The sequence below is a fragment of the Aspergillus puulaauensis genome, chromosome 6, assembly GCF_016861865.1.
Source record: "Aspergillus puulaauensis MK2 DNA, chromosome 6, nearly complete sequence".
NCBI lineage: Eukaryota > Fungi > Ascomycota > Eurotiomycetes > Eurotiales > Aspergillaceae > Aspergillus > Aspergillus puulaauensis.
The window spans coordinates 2,437,005-2,455,614 of NC_054862.1; the positions used below are offsets into that span (position 1 = coordinate 2,437,005).

General features: G+C 51.0%; 9 protein-coding genes across 9 annotated transcripts; 5 read left to right on the top strand and 4 right to left on the bottom strand.

The window, feature by feature from the left end:
* Nucleotides 1-922: 922 nt before the first annotated feature.
* On the bottom strand, nt 923-1,568 carry APUU_60945A (uncharacterized protein; the record flags this gene model as incomplete). The annotated part of the gene is made up of 2 exons (XM_041694232.1): nt 923-1,083; nt 1,145-1,568. The coding sequence occupies 2 exons, from the start codon at nt 1,566-1,568 to the stop codon at nt 923-925; spliced, it is 585 nt and encodes a 194-aa protein (XP_041560083.1).
* A 189-nt stretch (nt 1,569-1,757) lies between these two features.
* Nucleotides 1,758-2,087, bottom strand: APUU_60946A (uncharacterized protein; the record flags this gene model as incomplete). The annotated part of the gene is made up of 1 exon (XM_041694233.1): nt 1,758-2,087. One exon carries the CDS (start codon nt 2,085-2,087, stop codon nt 1,758-1,760), a length of 330 nt encoding a protein of 109 aa, XP_041560084.1.
* A 1,098-nt stretch (nt 2,088-3,185) lies between these two features.
* On the top strand, nt 3,186-4,185 carry APUU_60947S (uncharacterized protein; the record flags this gene model as incomplete). The annotated part of the gene is made up of 2 exons (XM_041694234.1): nt 3,186-3,245; nt 3,304-4,185. The coding sequence occupies 2 exons, from the start codon at nt 3,186-3,188 to the stop codon at nt 4,183-4,185; spliced, it is 942 nt and encodes a 313-aa protein (XP_041560085.1).
* A 359-nt stretch (nt 4,186-4,544) lies between these two features.
* APUU_60948S (YciI family protein) lies at nt 4,545-5,140 on the top strand (the record flags this gene model as incomplete). The annotated part of the gene is made up of 4 exons (XM_041694236.1): nt 4,545-4,708; nt 4,756-4,811; nt 4,874-5,037; nt 5,102-5,140. 4 exons carry the CDS (start codon nt 4,545-4,547, stop codon nt 5,138-5,140), a joined length of 423 nt encoding a protein of 140 aa, XP_041560086.1.
* A 414-nt stretch (nt 5,141-5,554) lies between these two features.
* APUU_60949S (uncharacterized protein) lies at nt 5,555-7,316 on the top strand (the record flags this gene model as incomplete). The annotated part of the gene is made up of 2 exons (XM_041694237.1): nt 5,555-5,668; nt 5,724-7,316. 2 exons carry the CDS (start codon nt 5,555-5,557, stop codon nt 7,314-7,316), a joined length of 1,707 nt encoding a protein of 568 aa, XP_041560087.1.
* Nucleotides 7,317-7,949: 633 nt separating this feature from the next.
* Nucleotides 7,950-9,412, top strand: APUU_60950S (proline dehydrogenase family protein; the record flags this gene model as incomplete). The annotated part of the gene is made up of 2 exons (XM_041694238.1): nt 7,950-8,545; nt 8,602-9,412. The coding sequence occupies 2 exons, from the start codon at nt 7,950-7,952 to the stop codon at nt 9,410-9,412; spliced, it is 1,407 nt and encodes a 468-aa protein (XP_041560088.1).
* Nucleotides 9,413-10,285: 873 nt separating this feature from the next.
* On the top strand, nt 10,286-10,603 carry APUU_60951S (uncharacterized protein; the record flags this gene model as incomplete). The annotated part of the gene is made up of 2 exons (XM_041694239.1): nt 10,286-10,301; nt 10,362-10,603. 2 exons carry the CDS (start codon nt 10,286-10,288, stop codon nt 10,601-10,603), a joined length of 258 nt encoding a protein of 85 aa, XP_041560089.1.
* A 455-nt stretch (nt 10,604-11,058) lies between these two features.
* APUU_60952A (uncharacterized protein) lies at nt 11,059-13,046 on the bottom strand (the record flags this gene model as incomplete). Its single annotated transcript, XM_041694240.1, has 2 exons — nt 11,059-11,107; nt 11,164-13,046. 2 exons carry the CDS (start codon nt 13,044-13,046, stop codon nt 11,059-11,061), a joined length of 1,932 nt encoding a protein of 643 aa, XP_041560090.1.
* Nucleotides 13,047-13,082: 36 nt separating this feature from the next.
* APUU_60953A (uncharacterized protein) lies at nt 13,083-17,708 on the bottom strand (the record flags this gene model as incomplete). Its single annotated transcript, XM_041694241.1, has 2 exons — nt 13,083-17,505; nt 17,560-17,708. 2 exons carry the CDS (start codon nt 17,706-17,708, stop codon nt 13,083-13,085), a joined length of 4,572 nt encoding a protein of 1,523 aa, XP_041560091.1.
* Nucleotides 17,709-18,610: the final 902 nt, after the last annotated feature.

Below are 18,610 nucleotides of genomic sequence, written 5' to 3' on the forward strand. Positions count from 1 at the left end.
CCATAATATCCTTCAAATCGTCCAAGCCATATTGCTGCTTGTGCAAGCCAGTCACAAGACATAATTCGTGCAGATGAAGCGGCTGGTATCCAAGTATCATAATTAAGAGGACTAATATACATAATTCGCGATCTAGGCCTTCGAAAACTTGTATTTATTGAAGCATTCGATCATAGAGTAGGATTAAGCCTCGGGGGGTTCTCTCCAACAGCTCAACCATTGCTGCCGAACACCAGCATTTCTGCATTTCTTGGACCACCAAGGCCACCCATAGAAACGTACCGTCTGACCTTTGAAGCAGTCTTTCCTTGACCTGTTCCAAGAGAGCTTTATTATATTAGAGTACTGTCAACTGAGAGGCTCTATAATTAATATATGCCGCAACAGCATTAGAGATATAATGCGCATTAAGCTCCAGGCTAAGCTTATCTTTCCTATCGTCAAACTCTAGTGCTTGCTCGATATCGTCTCGATTACAACTTGAGACAACCCACTTCACCTGAACGGATGAAGTTGACTTCGTCGCAGTAATAAACTGGAGTAACTCGGGTAGATCCAACTCACACTCATCAAGCGCATCGATCAGCAGAAATATTATGGCTTTGGTTGAATTTTGGATCATTTTTTCAAAGATTACAGACAGGCTGTAGAATGCACCCCTACTTTCAAACAGCTTTGGGTCGGTGTCATATCTTTCTTGTAAATATGAAATTAAATGTGGCTGTTGTCGGATCAGCATGTAGACCAAGCTCCGGAGGATACTAGTGGCATTATTCAGTTTGGGATTAGTTGCTTGGCACAGGAAGTAGGCAATTGATTGTGATGGCTCCGACTGAACTTGCTGTAACAGTTCTTTGATTATCCCAATTATAAGCATGGTCTTGCCCCTGCCTGGGTCTCCCTTAATCCAAAGTAACTAGGTTTAAGAGTTGCTATGCCATTTCTGGAATTCAGTGTTACTTAAGACCCATCGAAATGAGTCATCTAGTAAACCGCCCTTCGTGGCCTCGATGCGTCGTCGCACTGTTTCTGGATCAGCGACCAGTAAGTCGCGCAGGCAGGAATTATCTTTATCTGTAAAGCCTTGGACAAGTAAGCCAAGTCATAATCAAGTATAGTTAAAGATAAAGCTGCAATAACTTACCTGTTTTGACACCTGCGGATGGCGCGGCAGACTTGGGTATTATTTCCGCCAATACTGCTTTCGCAAACGCCGCTGCCATCACCACTATATAAGGCTGCCAGTCTTTATTCTTCCGTTCGTCGCCATAATCGCAAACCCCTCGAATATTTCCCACCGGGATCTCGTTCATGATGCCAGCGGCCTCCATTTCTAGGCCAATCATGTTATATCTGTCCCGCAATTCATCTCGATCTCGGCTACTTTTCAGCAGCCGGTCGCCGGAGCCGATTGATCCGTACCAAACCCGCGTGCGTTCAGCGTCCGGTCGCCGTTGTCGTGTAATTGGTAGATTGTCGGTGGCTAAGTAAAGAAAATCGTTTTCTTGCCCGGGGTCTGGAAACTTTGCGGCTGTCTCTAGTATATCCCTATAGTAGCCCAATATCATTTGTGCCTCTCGCCCTTCCGCCTTGATCTTACCGATTGCGGACCCCACAATGCGTTCTGTTTGACGGAGGGAATGCCCGTTGCACAGCAATTCAAGGCCGCTGCCTCCCTTCTGCTTCCCTAGCCCATAAGGTATTATTGCGGGATGATCTCCGCCGGGGGGAGAATAAGCTATAAGGACATCGCCTAATCAAATATCGCGCGTAGGTGAGCCCGAGAGGGTTGGAAGACCTGCAGCAACACCCACGAGAAGCCCGAACCATAGGTTTGGAAAGAACTTCTTGACGTGGATTACGAGAGACGCTGCAGAGCTTGTGCCATACCGCTGGCCGGTAATAAAAGTGGCGATCACGATATTATGCCCATGTATCTCACCGGCATAGAACAAGTAGTCGTCGCCAGGGCCGACAGGAAATCCTCCTGAATACACCTTATCCAGCATATGTTTGGCAGCCTGTACTTCAATCTCAAGTGGAGCGATCCACGCGACGGTATAGAGGTTCGGGTCGAGGGTGGGCATTATGGGCTCAGCTTGGCGGTGAGCTGGCTACGCACCGGATGATAAACTCAAGAGGGGCCGGGGCCACGAAGAGAGAAACGGGGAAGTGGCGGCTGCTAATTGCAAAGTGGTCCATGAATCGAAAGGGGTCATAAGAAGCTTAGAAGATTGGGGAGAGGGGGATTGAGAGGTTCCAAGAGCCAAGGTGATATTGACGTGGCATACACAGGTACCTCAGCTGCCTTGGCATGCTGCACAACACATGTCATCCACACGTGGCCAGCAATTATTCAGCCATCTGTTAGCCGCGGGCAATAATGGCGCGATGCTCAGTACTTGATCTATTATGGGCGAATGCCGCATTGGGGAAGTAAGAAGCCAAAATCGAAGAGATTCGATCGTGGTCTCTCAATTGAAGTGTGGCATCATTCGGAAGGAGAAACGCTCAGATGTTTGAACGGCCTGCTCGTTCCGTCCATCTGGAAGGATTCGATGCAAACAACCCAAACACCACCGTGCTTTCGAACTCGAGATCTGTCAACGTCTTGGACCTTCCGCATCTCACGAGCCACTGCTGCATCCTGTACCTGAGGCTCAGCCGTCCTGTGCTGTCGAGGGTCGAGATGTCGATCGATCTCGACGGTTGGTTGTAAGATTATGAACACCTTGGCCTGAGAATTGAGGTGACGGCATTTGCTAGGCGGAATGTATTCTTGGCCGTTATTGTATGGTCTGGTTATTTTGAGTTGACGTTGGGCGTGATATCATTCACGGCAGAGATAGGCCGGAAATATAAGCTAACCACTTCTGACAAACTAGGGCTTCGGAACTAGGGTTTGAAAACAAGTTCCGTCTATCCAGAACATAGAAGGACATTTCGGGTGGGACTGTACAACGGGTTAATGGACTTGAATTGAATTGAATATATCTACTGGTATAACACGTGGCTAGGTCTGGGCTAATTCTGACTAGGTAATAGTACTCCGGTTGACACCGACCTGGGCCGTGACAGACCGGCATCAGTGATCAGCGGCGGTATCCCCTCAGTCTCAGCCCACATCCGTGTCCCATCCCCCGGACTTTGGGTGCTCGTAGTCTTGTAAACTACCTGCGCCCTCCATGGATGACTTCGATTTCGTTCCGGAATGGGGTCAGCTCCCCGTCGAGCAGTATCTTATTGTAAGACCATCCCCGTAGTGTCGCGAACATATTCACTAAAGTTACTGCTCCGCCATAGAGATGCTGGGACCACTCTTCACCACAAAGCCCGGAGCAGCAACGCAGTACACTGGTCAAACATTTCCTGCAACTCGACAAGATCCAACCAGAATGGGACCCGACCCTTTTCACGGCTGATAATTCGAGAAAGCCTTCGCGTATCCCAACCCCAGACGAGATTGTAAATATCCTGCAGCCCTGGCGTTCTGATGAGCTGCGCCGCATAGCGTGGCGCATCTGGGGGTGTAGTAGTATGCAGCCGCTTCTACTGCGCGCTCACTACGACCCCAAGCATGACGAATCAGTGGAAGAGTGGCAAGAGCTAGATCAATACGAACTGGAATCGTGGTGGTCTATTCTCAACAACAAGAATATGTTTAACTTCGGCGCGGACTGGAAACGTGTCTTCGCCATTTTCCCGGAGGCTGCAGGCCGCTTGGGAAAGTATCCACGCTGGCCAGACATGGAAGCAATAAAGGAATTTCAGGATCAGTTCAAGGAATCCCTGGACAGAGCCAAGCGGCTGAAGAAGCAGATGTGGAGGCAGGATCCCAATGCGTCGCTCATCCAGGCGAACCCTGCTGCGTGGAATCTGCTGCAGTTCATTTCGGTTGGGTATATCCTGATTGCAGATGAGGAGGCTTTTCGGACCAATCGCTTCCTCCTTGTTTATTTTGATGGAAGCCAGAATGTGGTCGCGCAGGGCCGGGTGCCCAGTACTGATGACGGCGTGAATCAGGTTTCGCTTGACTGGGACCAATATCAGCCTCCATATTCGCTTTTCGAAGAGGGCACCATTGGGGAGGAGTATCTTGCGAATGGTGACATAGGCAGTTGGTTGTATGAGTTCACTAAGGAGGATTTGCAAGATGACCCGCCTGCGCCAGCGGATGATGCATAGGTTAGTTATCTTGGTGGTTGAACATACACATCTGCCTAGCATAGCGAAGAGGGATATTCACGTAGTGTGCGAATGCCGGAATGGAAGGGACATGAGGTTAGCCAAGCTTCTTTACGTGTAAGGTCAAGAGTGCACTTTTGTAGCTACTCACAGGAATAGGCCTTGTCTGTATGAAATTTTTCACAAGTGCCTTATTTAATTATTCGACTGCTTATAATCCATTATCACCGTCGGAATCGGCGTCGGAGCCCCCGCCCGAGTCCCCGACTGCTGACTAAGGACAGCGACAGTTGATGGGATAAGCCTATATTAACGCCAACTTCAACAACGATTCTAAAGCGAACACGTCTTTATTCGATATGTCGCTCTTCCGTGTGCCTGCCGGATTCCCGCGCTGCTTGAAATTTAGTATTCAAAATGCCATAGCCACCAAACGCACCGTGGCAACAGCCGCCAAGAAGGAATGGCTCTGCATCCTCCCCGACAAAGCCAACGTCTTAGACATACGGAAGAAGGTTAGACAGTGGGTAGCCAGTACACTACTAGAATTCCAATGACTGATATAAACAGAGGCCATTATGACGGGATCCCGGCCCTGGTCCAGTCAGGGAGAATGTTGGCAGGCGGTTCGTTAGCCTTCACTCCTCTATATACAAATGTTGAGCTGAAATACTTAATAAATACCCAGGTGCCATGCTAGACTCGCATCCCGAACAGGCGAAAGAGGTGCCCTTTCGCGGAAGTATGATCATATACACTGGTGAAACGTTAGAAGAAATCCGTGGGCTTATCAAAGAGGATGTCTACGCGAAGAGCGGGGTTTGGGATATAGACAATGCGCAGATAATCCCGGTATGTATAGTCTGTCTTTCTTTCTTTCTGTATCTCTAGGGCTCTCTAACTTGTTTACCTGTAGTATGTTTCGGCAGTGCGCGAGCCATTGGTGAAGGGTTAGGGCCTATGTGGATAAACATTGCGACAATGAAGTAGTCTATTGCGCTATCAGTATTGTTGACAATGTGTTTTCTGTACCAGCATAGTTAACTAGTCGGTCACGCACTTCATTGAATGTCCACTTGTTTAAATACCGATGCAATCCAAATATGTACCATGCCACCGAAAAGGGAGCAATCTTCTGAAAAGCCGGTATAGCAAGAGAGGATCCTTGTCAGCCAAGACGGGCACCTCCAAAGTGTACGAATTATGACCCTCTGGTCTCCTCCACATCATATCAATGTCGGTCAGTGTCGGCGGAGTGTTCAGTGCTGTCGGGGTGGCGCTCCGAGCCCTGTCCTCCATCGAGCAATTGATAAATAGACGCTGTTCCCCCATGGGCCAGGAAGTACCAGTATTGTTAGAATATGTCAAAATGTCAAGCATGATGCGGCCAAATCTAGGAAAACAAGTGCAACGCACCATGAGCGCCATCCACCGCAGGGGCCTTACACTCTGGCACCCTCCCAAGTTCGAAAACGAGAAAATGGTAAGAAATGCCAAATCTCATAATACAGACATGATGTTAACGCTCAACTACGCAGCTTACCTACGCTAAGAACTCGTCCGAGCGCACCCAACTCACCAAGACAATCGAATTCATGAAGCGCACATTTCCCGTCCAGATTCCTCTCACCGTCAACGGCGCAACATTGCAACCAAAGGAATCACGCACGCAGCTCAACCCTTCTAAACACTCGGAGAAAGTCGCGGAGTACGCCTCTGCAACACCCGACCAAGTCAACGCCGCCATCGACGCCGCTCTCGCAGCCAAACCTGCCTGGGAAGCCACGCCCTTTGAAGACCGCGCCGCGATTTTCCTGCGCGCCTGTGAACTGATTACAGGCAAATACCGCTCTGAGCTCGTAGCCGCGACAATGCTCGGCCAAGGGAAGAATATCTGGCAGGCGGAGATTGATGCACCGGCCGAGACGGCGGATTTCTTCCGGTACTACATCCAGGAAGCGTGGTCGTTGTATTCCCAGCAGCCGAGAGAACAGCCCGCCGGAAACTGGAATAAACTCGAGTATCGGCCGCTTGAGGGCTTTGTGTACGCGATTGCACCGTTCAACTTCACCGCGCTGGGCGCAACGCTTGTTGGGCCGGCAGCACTGTTAGGCAACGTGGTTGTTTGGAAGCCGTCGGATTCGGCACTGCATGCGAGCTGGTTGCTTCATCAGATATTGCTCGAGGCTGGACTTCCCAAGGACGTGATTCAGTTCGTGCCTGGGGATGCAGAGGGGGTTACAGACACAGTTCTGCAAAGACCAGAGTTTGGGGGCTTGTCGTTTATTGGTTCAACAGCCGTTTTTAAGGGCATCCAAAAGAAGATCGGAAATGCCATTGGCCAGGGTGTGTATAACTCATATCCTCGCGTGGTTGGTGAGACTGGGGGGAAGAACTGGGGTGTGGTTCATTCTTCTGCAGATATCAGAAGCGCGGCACTGAACACAATCCGCGCTGCGTTTGAGTACCAGGGCCAGAAGTGCTCGGCCAACTCACGGGTCTATGTTACTGAGTCTGCCTGGCCAGAATTCAAGGACCATTTACAGAAAGAAATTGCTGCGTTAAAGGTTGGTCCTGTGGAGGACTATTGCAACTTCATTAATCCAGTCATCCATGAACGCTCATTCGATAAACTCAACCAGGTTATTGAAGACGCAAAGAACGATCCTGAGCTAGAGCTAATTACCGGTGGAAAGGCATCAAAAGAAGAAGGGTTCTACGTCCATCCTACAGTATACCAGACCAGCAACCCACGCCATGATATCATGTCTCGCGAACTTTTCGGCCCCATCCTAGGCGTCTATGTCTTCCCTGATGATAAGTGGGAGGAAACACTCAGGACAGTGGACACTACCTCGCGCTATGCTCTTACAGGAAGTATCTTTGCCAAAGACCCCTATGCCAGTCGCCAGGCGCAGACTGTCTTGAAGCATGCTGCGGGGATGCTCTATCTTAATACAAAGTGCACTGGCTCTGTCGTGGCCCAGCAGCCTTTTGGTGGTAGTCGGGACTCTGGAACGAATGACAAGACAGGCACAATGGCTCACTTGCTGAGATTCGCGAGTACTCGGACGATTAAGGAAGACTTTATCCCGTTGGAGAGTGTTCAGTATCCTTCTAATGAGGTTTGATGGTTCGATGTCGGCCACAGAGAGTGAATAGTTTTCATTAGCCAATATACACTCGTTTCTTATCACAGCCTTGGTATGTAGTTTCGACAGTAAGCCACTCAGAAAATAACCCAAGTACGTAGAGACGTGGGAGTCTAGTGCACGCAATTAACCTCAGAGGGCCATCCCGACGCCTGCAGCCAATACTCTGACACAGGTACAGGCATCATTCTAGACGCTTACTCTATGATGGCCAATCGTCCTCCATTTCATCCTGCGTGGTGGTAATCGGAGACACATGTTTTCCAAGATAGCCATTTCGACCGTCCGTCAATCCCCGGTGAGTGGCGACAGTCGGGAGAAGATGAGGGGTGGTTCCCTTTCCCACTCTCGTATGACTTTAGAACAGGCACCGTATACCCCGCAGAATACTCCGCTACGCCGTCTTTTTGTGGAACGTGGTTGGTTATCCAGGGGAATGTGTGTCGGACGCCCATCCCGACGTGCACGGACACCGGCATGACCGGGCGAGCGAGTTGATCATTGGCAACTCTGGTGGATCTGTGGTATAATGGAGAGGTTCTAGCTGGATATATAATATTAACAGACAAGAGCTCCTGCTCGCCAACTTTGCTGAGCTGGTTATATGTCAATATGAAGTCTCGGTCTCTTCCCACCTTTAATATTTGGTTGATGCCTCGCATTCTCCCACGACGAGGCATAACCTTCTGGCGGCACCGCTCGACCAAGTCGGGCTTCTATGATGCAGCAAGCAAGTCTGCTTCGTCGGCCGTCCTGTCTCCCTCAGAGGTACCCTCGATGGCAAGACTGCCGACTAAGCTTATTCTGCGGTCGCTGGTCCTGACATCTCTCATGTCGTCCAAATTACTCCTCAGGCCGTCCCTTGCTGCACTCGACAGTATCACGAACTCAAAATCCGCCATCTTCAACCCGGACCGCAATAGGATCCTTAATAAAATCCTTCGCTGGACTGTATACGACCATTTTTGCGCGGGAACGAACCGCCAGGAAGTCTCCAAGACAGTAGCGGACATCAAGAAAATCGGATATCAAGGGGTTATTCTGGGCTATTCAAAGGAGATTATCGTGAGCCCGACCGATGCCGTGGTCCATGATGGATATGGTTCGAAAGTACATAGCGACCGATGCTATGAACTTGTGGACGAGTGGAAGAAGGGGACGTTGGAAACTTTACGCATGGTTGGGGCTGGTGATTATCTGGCAGTCAAGTGAGTATGCAGATGGATTTGGCCACTTGAAGGCCAACGCTAATAGAGGTTCCTAGACTCACAGGTGCCGGTCCCATTTGTATCGATGCTATGGCAGAGAGAAAACCTATGCCTCAGGTCGTAGCACAGGCAATGGATGAAATCTGCGCTGCTACCCAAGAGCAGGGGTCGCGTTTGTGGCTGGACGCTGAACAGCAGGTCCTCCAGCATGGACTCGATGACTGGGCCATTGAGATCATGAGGAAGCATAACAGATCCGGTCAGCCACTGGTATACAATACTATCCAAGGCTACCTCAAAGGGTCAAAAGCAAACCTCGACCGTCATCTGACTCTAGCATCCGAAGGTGGCTTTGGGGTGGGAATCAAGTTGGTCCGAGGAGCATATATTGAACATGAAATTCGTTCTCATATCCATGACACCAAGGACGAGACAGATCAGTCGTATGATCTTATCGCAGACACAATGATATGCCAGCGAATGCCCGAGAGCTCTAGGCTCGATTTCCCGAATGCTGCTCTCTTCCTTGCCACACATAACGCTGCCAGCGCAGCCAAAGCAATTGTCGTACACCAAAAGCGGCTCCTTGCAAGCAAACCCACCATCTTACTAGAGTGTGGGCAGGTCCAGGGAATGGCAGACGAGCTGAGTTGCGAGTTGGTGCAAAACTATGAGCGAGCCATGGAGCAGTCTACAGAAGCAAATATGCCAGTTCCGAAGGCATTCAAGTGCATGGTCTGGGGCTCTGTTGCGGAGTGCATGCAGTACCTTCATCGACGGTCCATCGAGAATAAGGGTGCAGTTGAGAGAACCCAGCATATGGTAACGGCCTTGAAGCAAGAGCTTTGGCGCAGGGCCTTTGGTTGAAATGTATCCAATGAGAAAGACAAACAGCGCAGACCAGGAGTTAGTTCTTTTGCATTTTGAAGTGAACGGGCGCGAAGTGTTTCATTCAATTCATTCAATCCAGGAGAAGAACCTGAGTGGAACTAACATCTAAAGATTGAGACATGCAAAGGGATTCTGAAGTGGCGCCCCTACCGTACGGTCCTCGGAAGCTGACCCCGATAGTTGCCTCCCAACAGGAGAATGGGTGATGGGAACCCAAATCCTAAGCCTTCTCAGAGAATATCAAAGATTGTCGTGAAATGTTATTTATCAATTGCCGCGCATGCTGTTACCGTGACGTCACCCGGGTCTGGGGATGCCCGTGGATCTCTTGTCCGTCGCAAAACACAGCCAGCAAAGGAAATGCAAAAATCACTATTCTAACCAGCCTCGGGAAGAAACCCCGCTCGGCCTTTCCTATCTAACCGTGGCATACTCACCAGGTGGCTTTCCGCCGTACATGCTGGTGACTGGTTTTGTTCCGTCAGTCGCGAATTTTGAGCCATTGGATGCCATGCGCCACCAGCAATGAGATCAACGGCTGATGAAGACCCGGGGTACAACATGGCTTGATAACTGGATTGAATGGCTGCCATGCCTTGATCGACAAATTGGTTAGATTATTATTTATTCTTATGCTTGTTATTGGCGGGGCCACCATATGCGCTGTGGTTTTGGGGCTCGTTCGGATTACACCCAAGCATGTCATATCTTATGACGTTTTATTATTTAATTGTGGATGGGATAGATATATAAAAGGCAGAGAACTAGTATTATCATTGACCTTGCAACTTGCACTACACAAACTTTTTATACTGTTTGATCTTTATACCAAATCCACCGATCGTTAATATGTCTGACAAGAACAGTAAGTTCAGCATCAACACTATAACTAATATCAGCATTCACTGATAACATGAGTGGATAGAGGACCTCCTCGGCGGCGTGACTGATACTCTCGGCAAGACAGTTGGCGGCGCCACCGACACCCTGGGCGGCACGGTTAACAGTCTGGGAAAGACCACAGGCGGGACTACCGAAGGCGACGGGCAGACTGTCTCCGGTGCCACAGGGGGCCTAGGCGATACAACCAAGGACACTGGACAGGGCGTGCAGGACACCGTCCAGGATGTTGGGAGAGGCAAGCCGGCTGCAGAAAAACCAACTTAATCTTAATAAAAGCTCATGAAGGAGATTGCGGTTTTCGATTTGGTTTTATAGTTGATGGATATTATGTTGGTCTTTGTTAGTGTACTATAGTTATGAGATTGATCCAATCAATCACTGTAACTTCTGAATTCGCGTCTATCATTGTCTGTCCATACTGGTATTTACTCGGCACTGAAACCCCTATGTCCCCCTAGTTGTTTTTAACGGATTCGGTGAGTGAGTGGCGTGCAGACCTTCCTACGACAGGGTCTTCAGGATATTCTGCGAATGAAAGAAAAGGTTGTTTTTGAATATGGCTTAGCGCTCGGATTAGAATAAGTGACATTACACTAGTAAGGCGGAATATGAGTTGTACTCTGACTTCGTGATTTCCTCCTCGGCCCCAGATGTTGTCATAACAGCGCTTTGGGGAAAGAGGGCATGAAGCAACCTATTAGTCAATAGAATAAGCAGACTCACGGCCGGTTGAGCTGTTCTCTGCGATAGAACAGGAGGAAACCAAAACTGTATTCAGTCAGTCTATACTGCATCGAAATTCAAAAGAAGAGGAAGGTTTGTACCTGGCCAGTAACTGGAAGAACAGCGCAATCCAGAACCACGCATTGCCGATTGTACCCATCGACAGGACCACGTTCGGCGAGATACCACCCGGGCCGATTCTATTCGGTGCAAAGCCGCGCGCGCAAATAGTAGCGATTGACCCCAACGCCTGCGCGGCGAGAAGGACGAAGCAGACATGGACTCTTGTCAAGGTCTGTAAAAGGATCATACCAAGGCCGACCTGCTGGATCTCGTCGAGGACACCGAGCCAGAGCCACAGGCATCTAGATACGATAGCACCAGACGTGAGGCTTCCAGCCCACGGAAGATAGAGACCTATATTGGACGTTCCCCACCATATCTGCGCCCAGCGGGGCGAGCCTAGGCTCAGCCCAAAGACGGGGAGGATCCAGCTATGTTCCTTGGACAGGCGGCGGAAGACATTGAGGATAAGCACCCACAGGATAATGAAGAAGCTGATCACGAGGATGGTGACTTGCCACGTTCTGGCGTGTCTGGAAGACCAGAGGAATGACCAGTTACGCCCAAAGGCGGCGACGAGGAACCAGTTTTGCACGATGACCATGAAGAAGAACCAGAGAACTGTCCGGCGGCGGAAGAGCGATGTGTAGAAGACAAGGATTTGACTGGGCGCCTGGCGGTAGTATTTTGGCAGGCCAAGCGCGAGAAGCACACCGATAAGGAAGCAGACAACAGCTATTGGCATCGCCACGGCCGTGAGCCTCCATGTGTTCAATGCGAGGGAGGACACGCCTCCGACTTCAACAGCGGTGACCCTGGAGCTCCAGTACCACAGGGCGACGGTATACAGCTGTGAGAGGCCCTGTATAAGACTGGCGCGAAACATCCAATCCTTGACAGGGACAGGGCCTTGGTCGCCAAAGTTAAGAGCGAAGAATAATGACCCGCTAGACGACGCTACTGCATAGATACCTGCGGCGACGTTTTGCGCCCATTCTCGTCCAGCAGCCGACGTCCCAAACGGGGACATGCTAAGGATAGTAAAGGCCATGCAGTATATAAACCACGCGGAGCTGAGGATGACCACCGCCGGCAGACGGGTGTACATAACCCACCAGGCAATAGATGAGACACAGTAAATAGTTGCGATCACGTATAGCCTGGTCGCTGTCTCGCCTATCTGGCCGACAAGCAGGGTGATTTGCGCCGAGTTGGTCGCGATAATCTGTCCAAGGCCTAGGAATAGAGTGTAGACGGGCCAGTCTCCGATCCGCCGTCTCATGAACCGTTGGACGGCGATGGGGCGTCTGTACCCCAGCCGGGAAAGCCAACGGTCAATTTCGTCAAAGCCCCCCTGGTTCAAATCGCTCGTGGAGCCAGAGCAGCTGCTGTTCTGCGGTGTCCCAGGGTCAGGGGTATCCGGACTTATCGGAGAGATGGAAGTCTTTACGCGATCTTTGTTGAGTTGCACGTCGTTGTATATGTTGTAGAAATTGCGCTCGCTCTTCACCAGGAACGTCTCAATGCAGCAGTCAGCCATCGAGTTCTTCTTGTCCAGGTTGTTGATCAGCTGCTCGAAGCGCCGCGTGAAATGGCCCATGCTGTCTGTAAAGGTCGGATCGACCTTCTGCAGCTCGAAGAGCTGCTGGTTGCGATCGCCTACGACAGAGGCCAGAGACAAAACGGAAATATTGCCGGAAACAGGAAATGGTGTGCTCTGGCCAGACTCCAGTTCCAGTTGCAATGGGTACTGGGGCCTGTCAGAAGACAACCTCGGCGCTGGCGAGGAGGCGCCTGAGACACAGTACGGCGAGTTGGGCGTGGAGAAGTAGGGCGCTGTACTGATGTCCCCATTGCCGTCTTTGTATCCAACAGGCTGGTCACTAGCCGGGTATCTAAGGGTGTTGCTCACCTGGCTCATAGCCTCATTTGGGGGGGTATAGTCTACCGGACGCGACTAGTGGCCACCTTGATTTGCGTCTGATATGGGCCCAGCAAGTGCTCCTCTGTTGTTTGCGTGTTGGATCTCGATGGCTGACCTTTGCAGGGCTTCCAGTTTCCGGATCCATTCCAGGACAGGGAACCGCTGCCTGGCAGAAACCATGCGCATCTCTTCGCGAGCCTCTTGAGCCGAGTCCAACGCGGATTTGATTGCGGTCTCTAGCTGGTACAATAGATGGCGAGTCGCGTCGGATTCCACAGTATACCACCAACCGGGCATTTGGCCAAGGCCTCCAATGCGAGAACCAATGCCCAGCGCACCCTTACGGCCAAACTCAACCGCAACCAGGCCAAAAGGTTCATCCCGGGACGGGATTAGAGTGAAGTCAGCGCCAGAAAATACATATGGAGGCAACACGGTGAACTCTGGCTTGGAGAAGACACGCCCGGGAAACATGGCCATGATCCGCTCGAACTTGCTCGCAGCCAGCTTGCCGTAAAGGTCGATGATGGGCCCAACGCAGATGAACTGCGCCTGGGGTCTGGCAGATAATATCTCCGGCATAACATCCGCAATTAAATCGACCCCTTTTTGCTTCGACCACCGGCCTACAAAGACTAGGAGGTCGGAATTGGGGTCTTCCTTTAGACCAGCCCATCCCTGCGCCTGCAGCTTGTCGTTGATCCGTTCCTCGCGACGCGGAAGGGAGATATTCATGTCTGTGTTATCGCCGACAGCACCAGTGTCGGAGGGATCTGGATTTGGAAGACTGCCGACTTTTCTAAGGCTCCAGAAGATCGGATACCGAGCCCATGAGCGCTTCCCATACTTTTCAGACACGCCTACGGCGCCGAAACCGCGTTGATGAAACCGAAGATAGCTTGCACCTGTATACAGAAGATTAAACACGTTTCCAAACTGGCAGTAATTGGTCGCAGTTTTCACAGGTAGGTTGAAGACTGAGCAGACCTCCTGCTTCTCCTGTTGTGTCCGTAACGGCCAACGACCCTGGAATTCCGCATTGTGCAGCGATAGGCACACTGGGATGGTTCGCGTCGGCAACAGGTAAAGTGGAGCCAGGCACCCATGGAAATCATTGATGTGATAGAGATGGATCGAAGGAAATCGCTTGATTATTTCTGCAATACACTGGTTCCAAGCCGAATAGTAGATCGCGCTGTCAAGATCGTCCATCCGAGCTGGGTAAGGCTCTGCCTTCGTCTGCTGCCGGAAGACGGGGGCGTCGAGCAGGGCATAAGTGATATTATCCATAATATGGTACTGTAGGCTCACTAGATAGGGCTTTTCAAGGATGGTAACCACTATAGGTTCTGCTGCGGTATCTTTAGGATACTCAATGTCTCCAACACAAGGGACTACCCAGACAAGGTTCTGGTGCCCAAGGTGCTGAGACATGAGTTGTGCCATGACTCCCAGGCCGCCGATCTTGACTTTGATTTTCCAATCCTCAATGTTATATTCCATGGTGGCAATCAACACTGTACGTCGTTGCTCGAGAACGCCCGCGGTATCCTTGTCCGGCAGCGCGTGCTGGTTGGATATCGCCATTTCTGAGCCATCATACCCTGCGAAAAATCCCTTGACCTTGCTCCAGAGCGGCAGCCGTTTACCGTCCTTGGTCTTAATACCATTTGTGTTCAACTTGATGCGGTAGAACGTTCTCTTAAAAACAAATGCCCCGATAAGCCCCATCAGAATGGGGAGAACCCACAAGAATATGAAGAGGACAAGTTGGGTCCATCCTGACCCGACGGGAGTCATTTGGTATCGAAGGTTAGCGTCATTCAGGGAGATGGCCCAGCCAAGGTAGGGGGGCCGAGGTGGCGTGGTGATATTGATCAAGTTGGACGAGAGATAGGAAGGAGGGAGCTTCTTAATAACAGACGAGTTGTCTACATCGCCGTAGACCTCTGTCGGGTCTAGTATTCCACCCGGACCGACTCCCCAGACACTGATCTGGGCGACGGATGGCCACTCGGACAAGAAATTGTACTTCCAGCGGCGCTCCTTGGTGTCGTACCTCATACTGTTATCCAATCCTGCATCGTACCCGTACTGGTTGTATGGGCCATTCCACCACAGGTGAGGGAACCTCCGCGGTACACCGTCCTCCCAACCATAGTCACCCTCTTGGATATAGTCGCTGCTGCCGGTGAGCCGCGAGAAATACTGGACGCGGACGTGGGTTCCCTTCCACTTCTGAGTGTCTGTGCCTGTCCAAGGAGCAACCTCAACCGTTGTGTTGCCAGCGGTACACGCCGTCCAGTTCGACCATGTGCGCCCAAAGTTTGTCGAGTAGCGGAACTGGTCAGCCCCGGCCGCCTCATGCTGGATGTAGATACTGCCGTTGGCCGATTTATGTACAAGGCTAGAGGAATAGTTGGCGAGTGGGGTGATCAGTGGGTTTGTTAAGGTCCCCATCCGGAACAGAAACTTGTCGACGGCATTGGTTCGGACCCCGGATGTCGTCGAAACGTTCTTAACGGTCAGCTGGTGGACACCATGATGGACGTTTCTCAGCTTGGCGGACCATATCCAGACCGTGGGAACCCCCCCGGCGCGGTCATGACTGCCCGCCTGTGGGGTGACCTTGGTGCAGTTAATGCTGGCGGTATCAAGGCTTGGTGTGATGCCCGTCTGCGTAGTAGAGCCTAGGGCGATGGATTGCTCAATGCTGTTACAGTCCATCTCTTTTGAATACCCAAGCTGGATTTCAACGGTTTCGCCCGTGTCCTCGGAGGCCAACAAGCGTGCGTCGTGGCCGGGGAGAAAGTCGGTGATGGTTGGACTGGGCTCATTGAAGCTGTCCGCCTCCACGTAGGCACGGTATCCCCATGGAAGAAGGGTCATATTATGAACGCATCCGTAGTTTTCGCTGTTGCCCTGGACGTCGGCCTCCCCAGGACCGTCCTGCAATGAGAGTTCGTCGTAAGGGTAAAAGAGATTCTTCAGTTTGGTCCGGGGCTGGTAGGGTGCCAATATCGCACGCTTTTGGTCTTTGCAGTCACCACTGTAGGTCACGGTCTTGTTGTCATTATGATACACAAGCCAGAGGCTGCTGTTGCCTTTGGATTCTGTCTCCCTTTGGGCTCCTGGGGGGTAGCTTCGCAGCACTGACCACAGCCCGGTCACTGTCGGCGTGTCCGATGAACCGGGAAGATAGACATCTTTGGTAACTTGAGACAAGGTCTGAAGGTAGATACCGTCATTAGCCACCGGATATTGCTCCCGGATTTCGAACATGCGCTTCATGATATTGCGAACAGGGTGGGCGGGGTTGCGCTGGTCATAAGTGACATTGATGTCGTGACAGCCGTACAGCCCCCGTTCATTGGGAAAGTCGAAGAATTTTGTTGTATTCAAGTTCCAGCAGCCATGTGTCCACCATGCGGTCTGGTATGTCAACGGCTGCCGACCAAACAAGTAATTAGTTGCAGTGGCATCGAAAACGTACATCTCCTGCTCCTCTCCCCACATAATGAGGGGGATGCCAGGAAGCACCAGCGTGACAATAAAAAGACCTAGCAGGTATTTCTCAGTGCCGTTTTTGATAGCTGGCCAGCGGAAATTATCCTGGTTTGACACGCCGTACATATGTCTTGGATCCAGTTCACCGGTGGATGGATTCAAGAGATCATTAGTTACAAGCATTTGATTCCACGCCTCGATAAAATCCGTGGGCAAGTCGAAGCCGGCAACAAGGTTGCCGTCCATTCCCAGAAACCGGGTCATCGAACGATAGATGGTATAGTGAAACGCAACTGCATCTACTGCCTGGTGACCGTCTTCTCTAAGGAAGTACTGAGGGTCTGAATTGTTCTTTAGCTGAACAGCAGCGGCAGCGGTGTGAGGACGCTGATTTGGCTGGCGGCCACGGTTAAGGTAGAGACTGCCAAAGGTATTGCCAGATGTTATTTCGCCAGGGAGGAAGAAGTTATGCTTGCCATGTTTCTTTGCACAGTCGCGGAAGGCAGTGGATATATCAGCCAGAGGCTCAAGGGTTGCCTGCACCGCTTTATCATACCGGAAACCATCTATATCCAGACTAGCGATTTGTATGCAATAGTGCTTGGTGATGATATCGCGCACTGGCTTATGCCATTCGCGCAACCGGTCTTGCACAGAGGCGAACTTAGTGAGTTGGCGCTGCCAGTCGGGGAAATTGCCAAATGCCTCCAGCTCCCCATGCTGGTCGAAATCACTATTGTAGCAACCCTTCAGGTCTTCAACACCACCAGATGTCAATGGAATGCCAGTCTCGTTCCAAAATTTGGGGTAGTCGCAAGAACTGTTGAACTCATTGCCGAATTTAAAGTTGGCATACCGATGATCTGTGACCCACTGGGCCTCATATTCATCGGTCTGAAAGTGTGCTGAATCATTGAGGTGCCCCTTGAAACCGATCAAGTTACTCAAGCTGCATAATACTGTAAACAGACGGAAACCCGACGTCTCAGAGGCACAGACTCACGTTGCTAGTGTATTATCCAGGATGACATACATATCACGGTTGTGAATCTCGGTGATGGCTCGCCTCCAATGTTCCAGCGTGCCATGGTGCATGTCCAACAGCGTTGTATCAACGGGGGAATAGCCATCATAGGACCAAGGCAGGTTCATTAAGGCCGTTCCAGCAAAGTAGATACCCTAATCTTTATAAGCAACAGACAACCACGGCGGCCGGTCCCACATGCCTTGAAACCCATGCCCTTAATATAGTCCAACGTATCAATTAACCCAACCAGATCACCTCCATGGCGCATCTGATTCGAGTTCACGACATGCTCGAACGCGGTACCTTCAATGTCATCATTAGTCGGATCGCCGTTGGCGACCCGGTCCAGAAAGATAGTGTAGAATGGAAAGCGCCAGTTGTCAGGCGAAGGGTGGTATTTATGGTCAGGCCATTCCCCCCAGTAGTCAATCGGCGCTTCTGCCGATCTGTTTTCATTCAAATTGTAATCGACCAGCGACTCGGTGTAGGGCCAACTTAGCACGGTGCGGACCAGCAACAATGGGATGAGCACCGCTGAGCGCTGTCTCTCCGTAAACATCTCTGCTGTGGTTCAATCAACCCTTATGAGAGTGGTGAACGGAGTCAGTCAATCAGGCTGTGGAGTCCAATACACTAAATAAAAGAGAGCGCAAAGGAAAGCACCAGCGAGCATGGGTCAACCACTGCATGTTAAAATACTACTTAGCCAGCCAGTGCTGGTGCGCTGCTTCTAGACTCTCTGTGGTACCAGTGGTGGTCATTGCGTCGCCGGAGAACTTTGCAGGTTTCCATATAATGACAACAGACCGGTGTCTCTTCAAAGAAGGACATGAGGTACCGTCAGCGGCAGGGCTTGCGTTGCAGTGGACCGTTGGATGGTTTTCTATGACTGCCTCAACGGGGAGTGCACTTGCCAGGACCTGCTTAGAGGAGCTACTTGAGTATCTGGTCACACATCGCTGTCCAGTCATGGTCTTTGGTTGTCAACGTAACTTCTCTACTAAATGGTTACAATACGACAGGTAAT